General features: G+C 45.4%; 1 protein-coding gene across 1 annotated transcript in view; it reads left to right on the plus strand.

Annotated features, from left to right (window-relative positions):
• The first annotated feature begins 10,344 nt into the window (after positions 1–10,344).
• LOC143760172 (guanine nucleotide-binding protein subunit alpha-14) overlaps positions 10,345–23,542 on the plus strand; it is a 210,544-nt gene continuing 197,346 nt past the window's right edge. Inside the window, exon 1 of the mRNA XM_077249010.1 lies at positions 10,345–10,953. Coding sequence (XP_077105125.1) covers positions 10,833–10,953 — 121 coding nt within the window. The 5' untranslated portion in view covers positions 10,345–10,832. The remainder of the gene's footprint in view (positions 10,954–23,542) is intronic.

Raw genomic sequence — 23,542 nt, forward strand, 5'->3', positions numbered from 1 at the left:
ACAAAATGTCGCAAATATGTCACCAGAGTCTGGTTGGCCCTCTCTACCAACCCATTCGTCTCGGGATGATATGCAGAGGAGAGATTTAGTTCTATTCCGGGCCCGGATGGGATACACCCCCGAGTACTGCAGGAACTAAGTACAGTCATTGATAGACCATTATTTTTAATCTTTAAAGACTCCATAATAACAGGGTCTGTACCACAGGACTGGCGTATAGCAAATGTGGTGCCAATATTCAAAAAAGGGGCAAAAACTGAACTCGGTAATTATAGGCCAGTAAGTTTAACCTCTACTGTGGGTAAAATCCTGGAGGGCATTCTAAGGGATACTATACTGGAGTATCTGAAGAGGAATAACCTTATGACCCAGTATCAGCACGGGTTTACTAGGGACTGTTCATGTCAGACTAATTTGATCAGCTTCTATGAAGAGGTAAGTTCCGGACTGGACCAAGGGAACCCAGTGGACGTAGTATATATGGACTTTTCCAAAGCTTTTGATACGGTGCCACACAAAAGGTTGTTACATAAAATGAGAGTAATGGGGATAGGGGAAAATATGTGTAAGTGGGTTGAGAGCTGGCTCAGGGATAGGAAACAAAGGGTGGTTATTAATGGAGCACACTCGGACTGGGTCACGGTTAGCAGTGGGGTACCACAGGGGTCAGTATTGGGCCCTCTTCTTTTTAACATATTTATTAATGACCTTGTAGGGGGCATTCAGAGTAGAATTTCAATATTTGCAGATGACACTAAACTCTGCAGGGTAATCAATACAGGGGAGGACAATTTTATATTACAGGATGATTTATGTAAACTAGAAGCTTGGGCTGATAAATGGCAAATGAGCTTTAATGGGGATAAATGTAAGGTCATGCACTTGGGTAGAAGTAATAAGATGTATAACTATGTGCTTAATTCTAAAACTCTGGGCAAAACCGTCAATGAAAAAGACCTGGGTGTATGGGTGGATGACAAACTCATATTCAGTGGCCAGTGTCAGGCAGCTGCTACAAAGGCAAATAAAATAATGGGATGTATTAAAAGAGGCATAGATGCTCATGAGGAGAACATAATTTTACCTCTATACAAGTCACTAGTTCGACCACACTTAGAATACTGTGCACAGTTCTGGTCTCCGGTGTATAAGAAAGACATAGCTGAACTGGAGCGGGTGCAGAGAAGAGCGACCAAGGTTATTAGAGGACTGAGGGGTCTGCAATACCAAGATAGGTTATTACACTTGGGGCTATTTAGTTTGGAAAAACGAAGACTAAGGGGTGATCTTATGTTAATGTATAAATATATGAGGGGACAGTACAAAGACCTTTCTGATGATCTTTTTAATCATAGACCTGAGACAGGGACAAGGGGGCATCCTCTACGTCTGGAGGAAAGAAGGTTTAAGCATAATAACAGACGCGGATTCTTTACTGTAAGAGCAGTGAGACTATGGAACTCTCTGCCGTATGATGTTGTAATGAGTGATTCATTAATTAAATTTAAGAGGGGACTGGATACCTTTCTGGAAAAGTATAATGTTACAGGGTATATACACTAGATTCCTTGATAAGGCGTTGATCCAGGGAACTAGTCTGATTGCCGTATGTGGAGTCGGGAAGGAATTTTTTTCCCCATGGTGGAGTCACCCTTTGCCACATGGGTTTTTTTTGCCTTCCCCTGGATCAACATGTTAGGGCATGTTAGGTTAGGCTATGGGTTGAACTAGATGGACTTACAGTCTTCCTTCAACCTTAATAACTATGTAACTATGTAACTATTCTGAGTAAACGACAGAGCTCTCTCCAAAACCGAGATGCAAACTGGGGACCCTGGTCACTGACAATTTTTTCAGGCATGCCATGTAAATGGAAAATATGTTTAATGAACAACGGCACCAAGGCCCGTGCAGAAGGTAACCGTGGAAGCGGCACCAAGTGCACCATCTTAGAGAAATGATCGGTGACAACCCAGATAACGGTGCAGTTACGAGACTTTGGTAAGCCCACCATGAAGTCCATCCCGACCATCTCCCAGGGCCTGTCTGCCACCGGCAGGGGGTAAAGTTGCCCAGCAGGCCGTTGCCGAGGAGACCGATTCTTGGCGCAGGAGACACACACCCGAATATAGTCCTCGCCAAAAGCTCAGATGTCCTCTTGGTCCCAAAATGTCCACCCACCCTGGACGAGTGAGCCCAAGAGAGAACCTCCGGTCGCAAATTAGATGGAATGAAAGTCTTGCCTGGGGGCACAGACTCTAGCGAAACCGGAGCCACAGTTCTCAGGCTCTCAGAAGGGACAATAAGCCGAGGCTCCTCCTCCTCCTCAGATGACACTATGGAGCGAGAGAGAGCATCGGCACGAATGTTCTTCTCCCCAGAGAGAAAATGGAGAGTAAAATGGAACCGGGAGAAGAACAGGGACCATCTAGCCTGGCGAGAATTCAGCCGTTGGGCCGTCTGTAAGTACACCAAGTTCTTGTGGTCTGTGAACACTTGGAAGGGAAAGCGATCTCCCTCCAAGAGGTGTCTCCACTCTGAGAAAGCCAACTTCATGGCTAGCAACTCCCTGTCCCCGATGGAATAATTCCTCTTCGCTGGTGAAAAGGTCTTGGAGAAAAAGAAGCAAGGATACTTCTGACCTTGAGCATCCTTTTGGAAGAGGACTGCTCCAGCACCAACGGATGAGGCATCCACCTCCATAATAAATGGCTTATCTACATCGGGGCGATGTAGGATGGGAGCGCTAGCTAAGTGTGACTTAATTGAGAGAAAGGCCTTGGAGACCTCCTCCGACCACAACTTGGGATTTGCTCCCTTCTTGGTGAGGGCAACCAAGGGAGCTACCAAAGTTGAGAAGCGTGGGATGAACTGACGATAGTAATTAATGAACCCCATAAAGCGCTGCACCGCTTTAAGAGAATGGGGTTCTTGCCAGTCCATCACAGCCTGTAGCTTGGCAGGATCCATAGCCAATCCCAGGGCAGAGATGATATAGCCAAGGAAAGGCAAGGACTCCTGCTCAAACACACACTTCTCCAACTTGGCATAGAGGGAGTTTGCAAACATCTCTCCGATAGGAGTCAATATCAGGAGAGTAGATGAGAATTTCATCCAGATAGACTACGACCGAGGTGGTGAGCATTTCCTGTAAGATGTCGTTCACAAAGTCTTGGAAAACGGCTGGGGCATTACAGAGCCTGAAGGGCATCACCAGATATTCATAGTGCCCATCCCTGGTGTTAAAAGCCGTCTTCCATTCGTCCCCCTCAAGGATGCGAATCAGGTTGTAAGCACCCCGCAGATCTAACTTAGTAAATACCCTTGCTCCCCATAGCCTATCAAAAAGCTCAGATATCAGGGGTAGTGGGTATTTATTCTTAACGGTGATGGCGTTAAGACCCCTGTAGTCTATGCATGGACGCAGTTCTCCATTCTTCTTCTGCACGAAGAAGAACCCAGCCCCTGCAGGTGACACTGACTTCCTAATGAATCCTTTTGCCAGATTCTCTTGAATGTACTGGGACATTGCCTCCGTCTCCAGGAGAGATAATGGATAGACTCGACCCCGGGGAGGCTCTGCACCAGGCAAAAGGTCAATAGGACAGTCATAGGGGCGGTGAGGCAGAAGGGTCTTCACAGCCCTTTTGGAGAACACGTCCGCATAGGACCAATAGTGCTTGGAGAGAGAGCAAAGTTCTGCGGGTACCTCTGTAGAAGCAACCTGAACGCACTCCCTCTGACATCTACCCTCACATGATTTACTCCATCCCAAAATTTTCCCTGAGGACCACTCTATATGAGGAGAATGATAGCGAAGCCATGGTATCCCGAACAGGACCTCATCAATTCCCTCAGAAATTACTAACAGGGAGATAATCTCCTGATGTGATGGAGACATAGAAAGAGTGAATGGAATGGTCTGATGTGTAATCTGTGAGGGTAGTGTCGACCAATTTACCACTCGAACGGTCACAGGTTTGGCGAGGATCACCAGGGGTATTGCGTGACGCTGGGCGAAAGCAGATGACATGAAATTGCCTTCCGCCCCGGAGTCCAGGCCAAGCTCTACCATCAGAGCGGATGGGCCTATGGTTATTGTCCCCTTGAAGGACAATTTAGAGGAAAACATCTCCGTGTCTAGTGCACCTCCTCCAACTACCACTAGACGCCGACGTTCCCCCGACTGCTGAGAACACTTGGAGGCAAGATGTCCTGACTGCCGGCAAACATGACAGACCATAGGTGCACGAGCGGACCGGGACTTAGATCCCGCACGCAACGCCTCTATGGCCTCATGTGACTCGGACGCCTGGATTGGAGATTCCTGAGGTTTGGCGAAGGTGGGAGCCAGCCGAACCCTCTGCCTACACTGGGCTCGCTCCAACCTTCGCTCGTGAAAACGAAGGTCGATGCGGGTTGATATAGCTATGAGCTCCTCCAGTGTGGCGGGAATCTCCCTAGTGGCCAAAGGGTCCTTCACATGGCCAGCCAGCCCTATCCAAAATACCTGGATTAGGGCTTTATCCGACCATTCCAGCTCAGACGCTAATGTCCGGAAGTGGACGGCAAAATGGCTGACCAAGGACGAACCCTGAGTCAATGCCAGCAGTTGGAGCGCTGTATCATGGGTGACTTGGGGTCCTAAAAAGACCTGTTTCAGAGTGCTCAAAAACCGAGCAGCACTCTGCACCACATGATCGTCATGCTCCCACAGTGGTGTAGCCCACTCCAATGCCCTGTCCGACAGCAATTATCAATCCCACCTTTGCCCGCTCTGTGGGAAAACGTGCAGCCAGGAGCTCGAGGTGTATACCGCACTGGCTCACGAAACCCCTACAGGATTTACTGTCACTACAGTATTTCTCTGGCAGCGGGAGGTGAGATAAGGTCGGAACAGAGATGGCAGTGGGTAAAGCTGCAGCAGCCATGCTAGACGACTGAACAGCTATTGTGGTAACCTCCACCGCTGAGGTTCCACGCTTGAGAGCCGCCAACCTGTCCTCCAGCAGCTGGATGTACCCCTGCAATCGCTGTTCGTCCATCATTACTTAGCCAGACTCTGGTGCTAGTATAATGTTAGGGCGGAACGCACCAAATAATTAGAGAAAAGGAATAAGGTGCGTTCGCAGCCCGGGGTCCACCGTGCAGAGATGGAACCGGCTGCTAAGTAATGACGGACTATATGGCGGTACAATGAGGATATACACACGGGTTAGCTTCACCCTGTGTGAAAGAAGCGTACCCTGTTGCGTCACAGGGCCGCAGTACCGCACGTAACAGAAATAATAATTAAATAGCACGAGAGTGCATGCGATGCCGCACTGGCGGACGCCACTAACCACCCAGACTTGGGTTTGGAAAGCGCGGTGATGGCGCACGGCGCCGCACTGGCGGTCACAGCAATAGACGCTGTTTGTGTACCACTGTTGGTAACAAGTCGGGCGCTAGATTACAATCATCCTCCTTACGCGAGCATTCAAACACAAGGGAGGGGATGATTAAAGAGCGACTTTCACTCACAACACACACACATAAACAAGTGTATACTAGCGCATGGCTGCGCGGCCATGCGAACCTTTTATAGCTGCAGCAAGTTCAGGACCTTCCTAGAGGACCAATGAGAACTGCTACAGTAACTGAGCAGCTTCATGACCTTCCTAGAGTACCAATAGGAGCTACTGCCGTACATGAGCATATGACCCCAGACCTCCACTGAGAGGTCTTCCTTTGGGCATGCTCAGAAGGGGAAAAGCAGGACTTAGTCCCAGAGACGTCTGCTCGCTGCTGATCAGTACAGGCTACAATGGCAGAGCCTGGAAAGGCAGCAGTAACCCTTTTCACAGAATCAGACTGAGCGAGACGCTGGGACTGACGTCTCCACTGAGCAGGCTCCACTGCAGCTGATGCAGAATGAGAGACCACAGCAGACATGGTTCGAGATTCCCCCTGTGCAGCGGCAGGAACTCAACTCCCAACAAACAGCAGCTCGAGCCTGGGAAAATATTCTGAAAAGTTCCCACGCTCGAGTTCATATGAGTTCATCCAGCAGGGGACGCATCACCGCAACTCGAGGTAACTACAATGCATTCCATTCATTCACCAAGTTTTACAGTCAGGAGCACAGCTGCATTAGCAGAGCTCCTGGGTGTAAAATGATTTAACCCCTTCAGATGGATGTACAGCGTGGGACAAGACTGAACGACGGAAGGCATGGAATATTGTTGTTTGTTTTTTTTTTCACTTTATTTCATGTGACAAGGGTCTTCAGGTGGATTAAGAGTATAATAAAATATTAAAACATCATGTGTCTTTATTTCATTAAAATACTTTTTAATAATGTGTGTGTTTTATTAACCATTTTGTACTATTGGATTAATAATGGATAGGTGTCATAATTGACGCCTCTCCATTATTAACCTGGCTTAATGTCACCTTACAATAGCAAGGTGACATTAACCCTTCATTACCCCATATCCCACTGCTACACGGGAGTGGGAAGAGAGTGGCTAAGTGCCAGAATAAGCACATCTTACAGATGTGCCTTTTCTGGGGTGGCTGGGGGCAGATGTTTTTAGCCACGGGGGGTCCTATAACCATGGTCCCTCTCTAGGCTATTAATATCTGCCCTCAGTCACTGGCTTTCCCACTCTGGCGGAGAAAATTGCGCGGGAGCCCACGCCAATTTTTTCCGGGATTTAACCCTTTAATTTAATAGAGCCCCCAAATTTTACACAGAGACACTTGTTACATTAGTAAAGAGGAATATGTAATAAAAGAAGGGATATGAGATGTTTACTGTATGTAAACCATGTCTCATATCCTGTCGGGTTTGTGAAGGAGATAGCAAAAGCCGGCAATTGAATTACCGGCTTTTCTGCTATCCAGCGCTAAATTAAATATAAATAAATATATATATATATATATACTGTATATGTTTTTAAGAATATTTGAGCCGATGGATCCATGATTTCTCCATTTTGCAAGCCTGCGAGAAAAAATCGCCATACGGAAGCCATACGGATGCCATACGGATAAATTTGTGCTTAAAAATCGCATCCTCGCATTGAATACGGAACATTGTTTTGGGACAATTACTGCGTATTACGGCCGTAAAAAACGGACCGTATTTTCATACACCTAGTGTGACGCCGGCCTTAAGAGGAGACTTTGTGCAGCAGGCCTTCATGGTAAAATAGCTGCTCGGAAACCACTGCTAAGGACAGGCAGCAAGGAGAAGAAACTTGTGTGGGCTAAAGAACACAAGGAATGGACATTAGACAAGTGGAAATCTGTGCTTTGGTCTGATGAGTCCAAATTTGAGATTTTTGTTTCCAACTACCGTGTCTTTGTGCGACGCAGAAAAGGTGAACGGATGGACTCTACATGCCTGGTTCCCACCTTGAGGCATGGAGGAGGAGGTGTGATAGTGTGAGGGTACTTTGCTGCTTACACTGTTGGGGATTTACTCAAAATTGAAGGCATACTAAACCAGCATGGCTACCACAGCATCTTGCAGCGGCATGCTAGTCCATCTGGTTTGAGTTTAGTTGGACCAACATTTATTTTTCAACAGGACAATGACCCCAAACACACCTCCAGGCTGTGTAAGGGCTATTTGACCAAGAAGGAGAGTGGTGGGGTGCTACACCAAATTACCTGGCCTCCACAGTCACAAGACCTGAACCCAATCGAGATGGATTGGGGTGAGCTGGACTGCAGAGTGAAGGCAAAAAGGCCAACAAGTGCTAAGCATCTCTGAGAACTCCTTCAAGATTGTTGGAAGACCATTCCCGGAGACTACCTCTTGAAGCTCATCAAGAAAATGCCAAAAGTGTGCTAAGCAGTCATCAAAGCAAAAGGTGGCTACTTTGAAGAACCTAGAATATAAGACATAATTTCAGTTGTTTCACACTTTTTTGTTAAGTATATAATTCCACATGTGTTAATTCATAGTTTTGATGCTTTCAGTGTGAATGTACAACTTTCATAGTCATGAAAATACAGAAAAATCTTTAAATGAGAGGGTATGTCCAAACTTTTGGTCTGTACTGTATCTATAGCAAGCCAATATGCGCTAACAGGACATATGAAAAATAGAGTATTTTAGGTGCTGCCAACAAATGGGTTTCAGGTGACTGAAAAAGGTGACAATTTTTTTGCTTTTTGTTAAATTCCTCATTATCCGTAGTCTAATCTTTTACCAACGTCTGTCTTGGTTCTACTCCATAAGATAAGTTTCATGCCAATGATAATGTTTCAAATGAGCAGCTGCAGAGAGAATATAACTTCATTTTCACCCTGTAGCCACTGCTCCAGTAAAGCTATGTGCCCACGTTGCAGATTGTAAGCAGAATTTTCCTCATCAAAACCAGACTCCCTTTGCAGTAAATCCGCTTGGGTTTTTTACCTTTTTTTTGTGTTTTTCTCGCGTTTTTTCAGGAGCGCCCCAATACAATTATATAGCAGCAAAATCACATAAATTCCACAAAATTAATGAACATGCTGGGCTTCTTTCTGCGATGCTTTTTTTTTGCGGAAAAAAATGCAGCATGGGCACAAAAATGCGGAATGCCATTAAAAACATAATAAATCATTAGGGTAACTTAGCGTGTGTCGGGGAAACGCGTCGGGGTGACACCGACACACGCTAAGTTACCCTAATGATTTATTAAGAGAAATCTTTTGGTATATATCGGGCCTTTAATTGCTGTCTGGTCATGGATTTGATTGAATTGACTATGTATCGCGGATGGGCTTAGGATCATGACAGCTATCGCCTGATTGGAATATCGTTTGACACTATAGGGTAACAAATGCACATTATATGCGTTGTGTTGGGAACGTTGTTATACTATGTGGAGGTACCTATTTATGGTTTGTTTATTTATTTGATTTATTTGTCTGTGTTTCACCACTGCTCTTAGGCTACTTTCACACTAGCGTTAACTGCATTCCGTCACAATGCGTCGTTTTGCCGAAAAAACGCATCCTGCAAAAGTGTTTGCAGGATGCGTTTTTTCACCATTGATTAACATTAAGCGACGCATTGTGACGGATTGCCACACGTCGCACCCGTTGTGCGACGGATGCATCGTGTAGTGGCGGACCGTCGGAAGCAAAAAACGTTGCTTGCAACGTTTTTTGCTCCGTCGTAAACGTCTTTTCCGACCGCGCATGCGCGGCCGGAACTCCGCCCCCACCTCCCCGCACTTCACAATGGGGCAGCGGATGCGCTGGAAAAATGCATCCGCTGCCCCCGTTGTGCGGCGGAGACAACGCTAGCGTCGGGAACGTCGGCCCGACGCTAGTGTGAAAGTAGCCTTAGCTATATGTTTTCCCACCTGTATTGAGAGGGATATTGTAGGGGAGAAAGGGATAGCCAGCGTTGAGTGGGGGCGCCAAAAAATCGTTTCTTAGGGTGCCAACCTCCACAGCAAGGCAGGCGTGAGCAGTAGGTGTATCTACGACCATAATAGGTAAATTTAATCTGGTGACTTATTTCTATATATATGTGGTATCTATACTTAGTTCTTCTATATTGGGTCTGGGTTTTATATTAAGTAGAAATAAAAGTAAAGTTTTAAGGGATTACATGTGCGCACACTAGAGTTTTTGATTCCTATATATTTTGTTTTTGAGTGCTTTTCCGAAAAGTCACAAATGAATCCAGTGAAAATATCTGGAAAAACTAAACTCTGCCTAAGTAGACGTAGAAATAAAAAAGAAAACAGGAAAGCACATAATAGACTAAAAAATGCAAATTTAAAGATGAATTTGGCGCTACCAAAAGGCGCAAAACACCTAGGTCCAGATTCAGAATCACGTTCACACCTGTTTTATGTCTTTGCACCAAATTAATCTTTCCATGTGCGCCATTTTTTATGTCAGCTTTAGATGTGATTCTGGGTTTTTCTTTTATTTCGCCATTTTGGATGGGGTTTTTGTTTTCTAGACCTTTTTTACTTTTCATTTACGAGTTGCAAAATTAGTTGCAAATGTACTACAATCCCTCTCTCGTAATAACTTTACATTTATTTTTGCCTCATTTTACAAAACGTGCATCTTATTGCGATGAGAAGTCGCAAAAACTGTGCGTGGAATTCATGAACTGCATTTTGAAGAATTTGGCACATAAAAACGTCAAATACCACAAGATGAAAAGTGTCATAAAACCCCACAAATTATGACTTTGGCGGTTGCCATATTGAAGAAAATTATACAAAAAAAGACAACAAATTACACAGGACGAAAAAGAAAAGTGAGGTAAAAACAAAAAAAATGATGAATTGGGGCCATTTGTTCCCCTCATGAATACTCTTTGACACGTCCTGGGCATGGGGCTTGCTCGGCCTGGTCGGGTTGGCAGAGGACATGTTTGGGGGCAGCAGCACAGTCTCTGACAGGACAGGCCGCCCTGCCCGGTGTGGCGGGGGGTAGGAGGAGGCAGCGTGAGGAAAGTGCCGCCCTTTTTCTCCGCCTCTCCTTTACTCCAGGAAAAGAAGGCTTGGAGTGGGTACGCGCTGACTGACTCCCCCACCTCCAGCCCTCCGTGTCTTTCTGTTTGTGGGCTCCTGGCCATCTGCTCCTTGGAAGCTGCCATTAGCTCCCCTGCACCCCGCGGCTCCCACCTCACACATGCCTGCAGGAGGGAGCCCTGCTAAGGAACCGCTGCCGTGAGACTGCAACCTTCCCCAGGGCAAGGAAGGAAGAAACAAGGGATTCATTGGCTTTGTTCGCTTCCCCTCCCTCCTCTCGTTGAACTTTTGCAGGAGCGCAGGCAGAGCAGAACTTCCAGCGGACGCTGCAGGGATTGCTGTGAGCTGCTGACGATGGCGGGGTGCTGCCTGTCTGCGGAGGAGAAGGAGTCCCAGAGGATTAACGCGGAGATCGAGCGACAGCTCCGCAGGGATAAGAGGGATGCTCGGAGGGAGCTCAAACTGCTGCTGCTGGGTGAGTGCTGCTCCTAATCACCGCTAATGGCTAACCGACTGGGGATAGATAGCACTTCCTCCTCTGTGCCTTGTGTAGTGCTGGGACTTGTAGTGCCCCTGCCTCCACAGACTCCTGGGGAGATAGTGATCTCTGAACAAGGTCACAAGAAGCAGACATGAAGTCCTGACCCTTGATCACTCATTACACAGGCAGTTCCACCTGCAGGAAGGAGCCCTGCGTGATATTTACACGTGTGGGGATGGATTTCCTGCGTCTTCCAACATCAGATGAGTACTGGTCATTTTTCTCCGTGATAAGCGCAAGGGTTAATCTTGGCGATAGGACACAAAGGAGCGCCTCTGGTGAAGTTCAGATGGTGTGTGGCACTGGCCTCGCTGAGATGGGCATTCAGATTACACAGCTGGTGGCCACCCTATAGTAGAAGTGGCCAATACACCTGGGGAGCTATGTGTCCACCACACGCAGCTTATATATATAATGGGATCATGGGGCGTCAATCCAAAACTTGTCGCACCACTCCATTCTACCATGGCCTTTTTCAGGACTCACTTCAGAATATGAATGTGATTATTTTGCCTAGTGGCAGAGTGGTGCCCCAGCCAAGGGGCAGAGGGATAACTATGACATCACGTGTGACATCATCACTAAAAACGATTAATGTCCCATAGAAGTATTATGAGGTCCTACTCCTGGAATGATGTCATAGCACAGAAATAACGCTGCAAATATGGGGCTTTATAGTGAAACTTGGGGACCACGTCCTGTTTTCCACCTTCCCTTCTGTTGTCCCTGGTAATCACCAACAGTGCTGTAGGTCATAGTGGAGGTGGGCCCCAGAGGAGTAGCTACACACGGCCAAATTGTTGGTACCCCTCGTTTAATGACAGAAAAACCCACAATGCTTACATAGAATTTAAAAAAAAAAAATAAAACTCATGAAATAGGCCTGGACAGAAATGATGGTACCCCTGAAAATAATGTGACAAAAGGGACATGTTAAATCAAGGTGTGTCCACTAACTAGCATCATAGGTGTCTACAATCTTGGAATCGGTGAGTGGGCCTGTATATAGGGTTACAGATACTCACTGTGCTGTTTGGTGACATGGTGTGCATCACACTCAACATGGACCAGAAGAAGCGAAGGAAAGAGTTGTCTCAGGAGATTAGAAAGAAAATTATAGACAAACGTGTTACAGGTTAAAGTTATCAGACCAAGCAGCTTGATGTTCCTGTGACTACAGTTGTACATATTATTCATAAATTTAAGATAGATCCATGGGACTGTAGCCAACCTCCCCTGGACGTGGCCGTAGGAGGAAAAATGGTGACAAATCAAAGAGACGGATAAAACGAATGGTAACAATAGGGCCTAGAAAAACTTAAACAGATTAAATGTGAACTTCAAGCTCAAGGAACATCAGTGTGAGATCGCACCATCCATCGTCTTATGAGCCAAAGTCGACTTCATGGGAGACAACCAAGGGGGACAGCATTGTTGGGAAAAAAAAAATCATAAAAAAAAGCCAGGCTAGAATTTTCTAAAGTACATGTTGACAAGGCACAAAACTTCTGGGAGAATGTCCTATGGACGGATGAGACAAAAATGGAACTTTTTGGCAAGGCACATCAGCTCTTTGTTCACAGATGGAAAAATGAAGCCTATCAAGAAGTCCCTACTGTGAAACATGGGGGAGGCACTGTTATGTTCTGGGGATGCTTTGCTTTATCTGGCACAGGGTGTCTAAAATCTGTGCTGCGTACAATGAAATATCAAGACTATCAAGGGATTTTAGAGTGAAATGTGCTGCCCAGTGTCAGAAAGCTTGGTCTCAGTCGCAGGTCCTGGGTCTTGCAACAGGATAATAACCCAAAACACACAGCTAAAAACACCCAAGAATGGCTAAGCGGAAAACATTGGACTATTCTGAAGTGGCCTTCTATGAGCCCTGACCTAAAGCATTTTTGACGTTATAATAGATGAATGTGGATAAAATCTGCGCTGCTATGACAAATAATGAATCCAGATATAGTTGTAAGGTGTTCGGGTGGATATATCTGGATTCATTATTTGTCATAGCAGCGCAGATTTTATCCACATTCATCTATTATAACGTCTCTAAGAGGTCGCAGCGCCGACCTGTGGATCTGCAGCAGCTGACAAATTACACACCTTTACTTTGCACCATCAGGTGAGCAGTTCTCTCATAATTCTTTAAGAGCAGTCCTGAGGATAAGACCCTATTTGCGCTTTTTTGTCTCCTATTCTTCTATACTAAAGCATTTTTGGAAAGAGCTGAAACATGCAGTCTGAAAAAGGCAACCTTCAAACACGAGACAACTGGAGCAGTTTGCTCTCGAGGAGTTGGCCAAAATACCTGTCCAGAGGTGCAGAAGTCTCATTCACAGTTACAGGAATCGTTTGATTGCAGTGATTGCCTCAAAAGATTGTGCAACAAAATATTAAATTAAGGGTATCATCATTTCTGTCCAGGCCTATTTCATCAGTTTTTTTTTTATCTTTTTAAAAAAAAAATCGGTGGAAGCATGATTGAAAAGCAATGTCTGACTTTCGTTTGTTCTTTTTTCATAGATCTTTTATTATAACTTGGTCAGATTCAAGTTATTTCTGTGACCATTGTGGGTTTTTCTGTCATTAACGAGGGGCACCAACAATTTTGACCACGTGTGTATGCCTGCGACCTTGGGGCATGCATGCACTGGTGGAAACCATGAATTTAACAGGTCTTTCTTGCCCTAGCGGTGGCTGCGGCGGTTGCCATTGCTGACCTAATATGTTGGAATTGGGGTGTTTTTATTCCTGATTATAAAACTTTCAAGTGAAAGGTCACAAGGAAGTAGAATATTTAGTTTTTTTGATCGGATTAAGGTGTTAAAATATGCCAACTCTGATGGCATATTGATGAGCCTTTTAGTCGGATGTTCTACCACTGGGATCCTGCATCAGTCCTGAGAGGGATTGGGCTGTGGCTCTTCGGCTTCTTTCTGATGCATTGTCTGCTTTGTGAATTAATACCCATCGGTTGGTCAGTGGCACTGTTCTGGGGAACTAGCGTTAAGGCAGGTTTATACACAGCACAAGCTGTCTTTGAACCGTTGCACATTTGCTGTTTAGATGTATTGTAAATGCAGGAAAAAAACACAGTCTGAACTTAACAAAATTAGTTATGATGATGACCTCCTTGCGCATTACTTAGTATATCTTTTTATACCAAATCATGTTTATGTTATTATGATAGCTGGGAGTTGTCTCCACTACAATATATGGCCTTTGGACCCCCCACCCCTCCTTCTTTAAAAAGAATAATTCAGCTCTCCTTGAAATTGTTTTGCTAAATACTTGTATTCCTCATGAAATAATTGTAATTCATCTTTTCTTAGACCGGCATTGAGCTGTTGCTTCTGCTAGAAACTGATGCGTAAATTGACAACTGGGTGTCCTTGCACACAAACACTGTCCAATCAGATTATTGCAGTGTCAGACCATGTAGGGACACACCCATTTCATGGTAACACCTAGTTGTCAATTTATTCATAGTTTTATTTAGAATAACAGAGGGAAACAGGAATGAGAGAAAATGATGCATAACTGTTATTCCATGGGAAATACTTTTAGCAAATCTATGGGGAAAGCATCTACTTGGGCATCAGGAGAGGTAACAGGTGATTTTTAAAGGGGGGGAAAAAGCACTAATAACTTGCAGATATGGGGTTAATAACATTCTGAAGCTCTGTGGCCGCTGCTCCGAGACCCCCTGCTTCATGGAGGAAATGAACCTTATTCCTCCGGCTTTCAATCATAATGAACGGTGGCAGTAACCACGTCCCCGACACTGACTGACAGCCGGATCTGTGTTGAATCAGAACTAACATCTGTCAGTCTGTGCTGGTGCGTGGTTTAAGCTGCAGCTTTCTACTGAGCAGTGACTGAAATTGAGCCTATGACTGAAAGCCGGCGGCTGCCTGGAGGAAAAAAGTTAATTTCCTCCCAGCAGCTGGGGACTCGGTGCGGCAGCCGCACAGCTTAAGAATATTAACCTGCAGATATGGGGTTAAGTGTTTTTTTTTTTTTTTTTTTCATGTGACCCCCTTCCTTTTAAAGCTTGTTAATACGTTTTGGACTTAGGAATTTAACTTTCTTAAGAAGAACCTGTCACTAGGTTATAAGTGGCCCGTTGGCTATTATTTTATTCCCACTGCTCCATTCCTGGAAAAAAAAAATATTTAAAATCCAACATGTTCTTTGTCTTTACAAAGGGGGCTGGCGCACAGGAATCTGGAGGGGTAGGCTGCTCTACATTATTACCCTGTGAGCAGCACCCCCTTGATTTAGACTATAAAAAAAAATAGCATATTGGGCTCACTAAATGAAAAGTCCCTTATCTCTGGAACCATTTGGCAGATTTCAAGATTACAGAAAAATAGACAATGACTAATGCAAGCAGCTAAAGAATGGGCGAAATATATAGATGAAGCCAAAATTTGACATGGTTTATAAATCGGGTGCATGATGTGTGCCATGCATTTTTGTTGGTACACATCTTTATGCACGGAGATACACATTATGTGCTATCAATTATTTTATATTAATTTGGCGTGCATTATTGTAACAGCCTGTAACACCAACTGTCACCGATTAACCCTGTAACCTAAGCCAGGAGTAAATCTAATAGAACGGAATGGGAAAAAGAGTCCATTCGGCTGATGCAGTAAAGTCAGTTTCTTTTTTATCTTTAACTTAAGTAAAACCCCACCTAGCAAAACAGTGACATTTTTCCCAAGTCGTGGTAGAAAAAAGGAAAAAAAGCACCTTGACTATCGAATATTACCTGATATGTTTGTGGACAGAAATGAATTGCTTGAAAACTAGCACTTGTGAGTCACTTGCGTATTTCTTCAATTATTTGTTTTGTCTTTTTGGGGAAGGGGCAGGGGTCTGGAAGCTGAAATTTTATATGTGAGCTTAAACAGTAGTTATTGCGTGCTGGTTAACCTCTTAACAACCTGTGACATATTTTCGTCACAGGTCAGGTATGGGTGTATGGAGCACACTCCTGCATCATATGGCAGAAGCTAGCCGAGTTATGTAGCCGGCACCAGCCTTTAACTGGAGCAATTGGAGATAGCTCTGATCGCTTCTGTTCAACCACCCATATGCGGCTCTCAATCACTGACAATGGTATTTAAATACGGTAGTCGACAAGTTAAGCAAATGATCTGGACAGACATAACCAACCCTCCTGCTGCAGCGCCATGAATGGTGTTGATGAGTTTCCACTGCTGCTGGGAGTCTGCTCAAAACTCTTATCACCGCCATCTTGGTGCTTCTGTGGAGCCAAGACACGGTCAATCATGGTTTTTACTATATACTAACAAATGTAGTGAAAATGTTTTTGTTAAAATTCTTTATATAAAAAAAGTTTAAATTATCCCACTTTTTCCAAATTTTAAGACATTTTTCAAAGTATAATTGGTATCACATCTGTGGAGATGCGAGGGTCAGTGGGTGCTCTCGTCCGCTCGCCCGGCTGTCTTTAGAATACTACTCGGATAACAGTGTGGTAATACTGTATTGAACCACCAGCAGACAATAACACATTGTGCAAATTATAGTCTCACCCTCCTGCTGGCTCTCCGGGATAAGAGCAGCTGTGACTCAAGGGCTTCCAGGGCTGACTACCCTTACCAGTGGCACCCCGTATTTGACGGGCACCCACAGAGAGGAGGTAACGCCAAGCTTAGGAATTTGACAGTTTATTGAAGTATGTGGCCATGTGACCTGATTGTCCCAACCTGGCTTCTCCGAATGTGTCCGTGGGTTCAGTGATAGTCGATGGAGCAAATCTGTATTGCTCCAGCTGAGGCAGTGGTCCCTTAAGCTGACTTCCTGTAGAGTTTCTAAAATCTGTATCCCTCTGGTTGGAGCCATGGTGTCCTGGCTGCTGTTCTGTAGAGATTCTCTGTGCGAACAAAGGCAGATCCCTTTTTTTACCCTTCGCCACGACAGCACCCCACATGAGAGAGAGGGATCCGCCCATAGGAACAGGAAACCTACAGAATAAAAGGAGGCGGTCCCCTCTCCTCCTCAGTTTAGGTTTCCTGTTTCTATGGGAACCCGAAGTACCTGCAGTCCAAAAGGATTCCTGGGCCATGCACCCGCCTGCGTCGGTCTCTGGTGGAACGGCAGGGGCTGCGGTACCAGAGGCAGCGGCGGGGGAGCCACTGTTTGCAGCCTCCCCCCTCGTCTGATCATCGCCATGGTCCAGGTTCGGTGCCGCTGGGCCGCCCGGATCCATGAGGACGCGCGCGCTCTGCGGCCGGCTTCTTATCCAGTAGCCGCCGCATGGTAAGGAGGAGCGGCGCGTCTAACCCGGAAGCCGCTGGAGCACTTCCGGGTTGGGTCCGGGGAGGCAGGAGATTCGGCGCCAGATTTAAAAGTGCAGCGCTAGCGTCGGCCGGTGTGTGTAAGTATGGCTTCACCGGCCGATGTAGCGCACTTGTCTGCAACAGAGCAGTCTCCCAGTAAGGAGACAAGCGCCAGGAGCAGCACCAAAAGTGGAGATCGATCCCAGGAAAAGCGATCTGCCACCAAACAGAAAGGTCTTTCAGCTAAGAATCCGCCTCCAGAACCGGTACCTGTCAGCTTCACTGGGTGAGTTTTAAAAGAGTCTCTTCCCATATGCTGATATATGTTCCTCCTATATCCCCTTCCTCTAGACTAAGAAAAGGACACATAAAACCAAACACAGAGAATGTGCCTTATGTTTGCAACCCCTCCCGGACTCATATACTAAGAGGTTATGTGCAGAGTGCATCGTATTGACCTTACGGCAAGAAAACGTAATGACTCCGTCTGACGTTAGAGCCATAATTCGTGAAGAGATGCAAGGTCTGGCCCATACAAGTAGCACCAGTACCCGTCAGCCTAGCAGGTCCCGATCTCCAGTAAGCTCGGAGTCAGAGGTAGTACAAAAATCCTCTGATGAAGAGGAGTCCCAGCCAAGTTCATCGGAATATGAAGGAGGGCTTTGTCTACCAAATAGTAGTGTAGACAATTTAATTAAAGCCGTCAGGAGCACGATGGGGTGCCCAGATGAGAAGGGAAAGAAGTCAGCGCAGGACATCATGTTCGCGGGGTTAGGACAAAGAAAACAAAGGTCCTTCCCCGCCATACCCACAATTAAGGAGCTGGTTAAAAAAGAGTGGGAGAAACAACATACAAGAGGATTCTTGCCATCCTCTGCTAAAAGACGCTACCCCTTCAGTGACGAAGAACTTAATTCCTGGCAAAAGATACCAAAAGTTGATGCGGCAGTGGCTTCAACTTCTAAACAGTCGGTCTTGCCTGTGGAGGACTCAGGGACTCTAACTGATCCGTTAGACCGAAAAGCAGAAGCCTTACTTAAGAGGTCATGGGAGGCTAATACGGGGGCATTTAGACCAGCCATCTCTAGCACCTGTACTGCAAGGTCACTGCTAGTATGGACAGAGCAGCTGGAGGAACAAATTAGGAGTGGAGCTTCGAGAAATACAATTCTGTCGAAAAATCCCTCTAATGAAAGATGCAGTAGCATTTCTAGCCGATGCGTCGGTGGATTCTCTACGTCTAACAGCCAGGTCAGCCGGCCTAGTAAACACAGCCCGGCGAGCACTCTGGTTGAAAAATTGGAAAGGGGACGCACAGGCCAAGGCAAAACTTTGTGCGATCCCCTGCCAGGGTGAGTTCCTATTTGGGAAAACTCTGGACGAGCTCTTAAATAAGGCAGGAGAGCGGAAGAAAGGCTTCCCTAACCAGTACCTTCCCTCTTACAGGAGAGCTTTCAGGAGGCGCCCCTTCACCAGGAACAAACCTACTGAACAAAGGGAGCGCTGGGAAGCAAAGGATCCAAAACAAAGAGGTGCTCTGTTTTCCGGATCCTATAACCAAAAACGTAATAAGTACCGTTAATTATGAAGTGGGCGGTAGATTGAAATATTTCTTTACTAAATGGAAGTTGATAACATCTAGTCCTTGGATTCTGGACATTATTGGAAACGGATTGAGATTAGAATTTGATAGGATCCCTTGGGATTCTTTTATTGTAACATCTCCAAGAGGTCAACAACAACAAGAAGCTCTGGAATCAGAGATCCTGTCGCTTCTATCTAAAAAAGTATTGATAGAGGTTCCCCGAGATCAAGAAGGGAGGGGGTTCTATTCCCCTTTATTCTTGATCAATAAACCAGATGGTTCATTCAGAACCATCATAAACCTCAAAAAACTAAATTCCTTTTTACGTAACCACACTTTCAAAATGGAATCCATTAGTTCTACCATCAAGCTTTTGTTTCCTAGGTGTGTCATGGCCGGGATAGACCTAAAAGATGCTTACTATCACCTTCCTATAATGCCGAACACCAGCAGTATCTAAGAGTAGCGGTCATCCTGAAGGGACAGGTTCGTCACTTCCAATACGTAGCAATGCCATTTGGGCTTTCTATGGCCCCCCGCATTTTTACAAAAGTAAGGTTAGAGGTAATGGCTCATCTACGCCAACGGGACACTTTAATAATACCCTACCTGGATGACTTTTTAGTGATAGGGAATTCTGTGGCTCAATGTAAATTGCGGTTGTCTAACACAATCTCATCCCTGCAGGAGTTGGGTTGGATTATCAACTTCGAAAAGTCCAGACTGAATCCAGACACTACTCAAATGTTTCTAGGGATCCAGCTAGACTCCGTAAGTCAAAAAAGCTTCCTCCCGCATTCAAAGAAAACGACTATACAGTCAAAGGTGTCAGAAGCAATAAAAAACCCCTACATGACACTGAGAAAGGCTATGTCCTTACTAGGATCATTGTCCTCATGTATCCCGGCTGTACCATGGGCTCAATTCCATACCCGCCAATTACAGTACGAAGTACTGTCAGCCCAGGGACGGAAAGGACACCTAGAGAGTAAACTAACTCTAGAGATGTCATAGAATCTCTAGCCTGGTGGCTAGATATGGGACACCTTTCAGGGGGTGTACCGTGGATAGTAGATCCATCCAAAATAATTACTACAGATGACAGCCCTACGGGATGGGGTGCACATATGGAAGATGACATAGTCCAGGATACCTGGAATCAGTCAGAATCATCATGTTCGTCAAATTGGAAAGAATTAACAGCAGTAGGAAAAGCCTTAAATTATTTTCTTCCACAGATTCAAGGAGCAGATGTAAGAGTTTTCTCAGACAACTCCACCACAGTGGCCTATGTAAACCGTCAGGGCGGTACACGGTCAGGAAGTCTGATGACCATCGCAGGGGAGATCTTCCAGTTTGCAGAGACTCATCTTACATCCCTAACAGCCCTACACATCAGATTAGTAGAAAATACCAAAGCGGACTACCTCAGTCGAAACAGGCTGCGCCAGGGAGAATGGTCCTTAAACAGAACCGTGTTCAGACTAATAACAAGAGCATGGGGAGTGCCTCAGATAGATCTATTTGCCACAAGAGGCAACAGGCAGGTAGAAAGATTCGCTTCCCTGAACTCCATGGATCATCCAGACATGCTGGACTCCCTACATCATCCTTGGGACTTCAGACTGGCTTACGCCTTTCCTCCAATGTCTCTAATTCCGCTAGTGATCAGGAAGATCAGGAGGGAACGTGCAAGGGTGATCCTCATTGCACCCTTCTGGCCAAAGAGGCCGTGGTTCTCCTGCCTCCAAAGCATGTGTCTATCCGATCCATGGATTCTTCCATTGGACAGGGAACTACTGTTCCAGGGGCCGTTTTTCCACCCGCAAGTGAAAGGGCTTCACTTGACGGCGTGGAACTTGAGCGGCAGTTACTAAGCTCAAGGGGTTTTTCAGAACAGCTAGTAAAAACCCTGCTACTAAGTAGAAAAAGATCTACCACCCTGATATATAGCAGGGTTTGGGAAAAAATTCTTAGAATTTCATACAGTACCATTCACTAATCAGGTTCCGATAACACCTATTCTAGAGTTCCTACAAAAAGGTAGAGAATTAGGATTATCAGTGAACACCTTAAGAGTCCAGATATCAGCGTTAGGAGCCCTATATGGATATAATATAGCCGCTGATAGATGGGTCTCCAGATACATTAAGTCTTCTGAACGAAGTAACCCGGTACATATTCCCCGTCTACCTCCGTGGGATTTAAATCTAGTGCTAGAAGCCTTAACCAGCTCCCCATTTGAGCCTCTAGATTCTATACCTCTAAATGTCCTCACATATAAAGTAGCCCTTTTGGTAGCCCTGACCTCAGCCAGACGTGTTAGCGACATCCAGGCCCTATCAGTAGACCCACCATTCTTACTGATATTCCATGATCGAATAGTCCTAAAACCAGACCCCTCATACCTCCCTAAGGTAGCATCCACCTACCACAGGTCACAGGAAATATTTCTCCCTTCCTTTTTTGATTCTCCTGTAACCCCTGAACAACATAAGTTCCACACCTTAGATGTCAGAAGAGCCATCCTGACTTATATAGAAAGGTGTCAAACATGGAGGGAGAGTAGGGCTCTGTTTATCTCCTTTCAGGGCCACAAGAAAGGACACGGGGTCACGAGAGCTACCATATCTCGGTGGATCAGAGATGCTATCTGCTTGGCCTATACATCAAAAGGCGAGATGCCTCCAGTGGGTATTAAAGCGCACTCAACACGAGCCATGGCTTCCTCCTGGGCGGAACAAGCGGATGTCCCGATCCATCTAATATGTAAGGCCGCAACTTGGTCTACACCTTCTACCTTTTACAACCATTATAGACTTGATCTATCTTCATCTTCTGATTTGACCTTTGGTAGAGCTGTGCTTAGTACAGTAATCCCACCCGAGTAATGACTCTCTGAAAGTCTCTCATGTGGGGTGCTGTCGTGGCGAAGGGTAAAAAGCCGGATTACTCACCGGTAATGCTCTTTTAATGAGTCCACGACAGCACCCATTTACAACCCTCCCTGATTATGCACAGCCCTTTCTTTAATTCACAAATAATGGTTGTATAGAGTTTTTAAGATATTTTGCTGAATAAGAATTAATACTAAAGCTTTTGCGGTTCCCTTTTTATACTCTGTAAACTAAACTGAGGAGGAGAGGGGACCGCCTCCTTTTATTCTGTAGGTTTCCTGTTCCTATGGGCGGATCCCTCTCTCTCATGTGGGGTGCTGTCGTGGACTCATTAAAAGAGCATTACCGGTGAGTAATCCGGCTTATAGTTCACAACTGTCTTTCAGCCGTCATCCACAGGTCAGTGGGAAGGTGAGATGGGGGTCATCTCTCATTGTTTGAGTATTCAATCAGTCTGCACAGTTTATCCTTCACTGATTTTGGGTGAACTAGCTTCATGGACGAATACAGTGGGTAATCAAAATATTAGTAAACATCAATTTTGTTCAATTCCCCTGTGTCCCTGTCTTCCAAGGATACAGTGGGTACAGAAAGTATTCAGACCCCTTTAAATTTTTCACTTTGTTTCATTGCAGCCATTTAGTAAATTCAAAAAAGTTTTTTCTCATTAATGTACACTCTGCACTTCATCTTGACTGAAAAAAACAATGTAGTAATTTTTGCAAACTTATTAAAAAAGAAAAACTGAAATATCACATGGTCATAAGTATTCGGACCTTTTGCTCAGTATTGAGTAGAAGCACCCTTTTGAGCTAGTACAGCCATGAGTCTTATAGGGAATGATGCAACAAGTTTTTCACATCTGGATTTGGGGATCCTCTGCCATTCTTCCTTGCAGATCCTCTCCAGTTCCATCAGGTTGGTTGGTGAACGTTGGTGGATAGCCATTTTCAGGTCTTTCCAGAGATGCTCAATTGGGTTTAGGTCAGGGCACTGGTTGGGCCAGTCAAGAATGGTCACAGAGTTGTTCAGAAGCCACTCCTCTGTTATTTTAGCTGTGTGCTTAGGGTCATTGTCTTGTTGGAAGGTGAATCTTTGGCCAAATCTGAGGTCCAGAGCACTCTAGAAGAGGTTTTCATCCAGGATATCTCTGTACTTGGCTGCATTCATGTTTCCTTCAATAACAACCAGTTGTCCTGTCCCTGCAGTTGAAAAACACCCCTATAGCATGATGCTGCCACCACCATGTTTCACTGTTGGGATTGTATTGGGCAGGTGATGAGCAGTGCCTGGTTTTCTCCACACATACCGCTTAGAATTATCACCAAAAAGGTATATCTTTGTCTAATCAGACCGGAGAATCTTATTTCTCGTAGTCTGGGAGTCCTTCAAGTGTTTTTATCAAACTCTATTTGGGCTTTCATATGTCTTGCACTGAGGAGAGGCTTCCGTCAGGCCACTCTGCCATAAAGGTCCGACTGGTGGAGGGCTACAGTGATAGTTGATTTTGTGGTACCTTCTCCCATCTCCCTACTGCTTCTCTGGAGCTCAGCCACAGTGATCTTGGGGTTCTTATTTCCCTCTCTCACCAAGGCTCTTTTCCCACGATTGCTCAGTTTTGCTGGACAGCCAGGTCTAGGAAGACTTCTGGTGGTCCCAAACTTCTTCCATTTAAGGATTATGGAGGCCGCTCTGCTCTTAGGAACCTTGAATACTGC

Source organism: Ranitomeya variabilis, chromosome 1 (assembly GCF_051348905.1).
Source record: "Ranitomeya variabilis isolate aRanVar5 chromosome 1, aRanVar5.hap1, whole genome shotgun sequence".
Taxonomy (NCBI): domain Eukaryota; kingdom Metazoa; phylum Chordata; class Amphibia; order Anura; family Dendrobatidae; genus Ranitomeya; species Ranitomeya variabilis.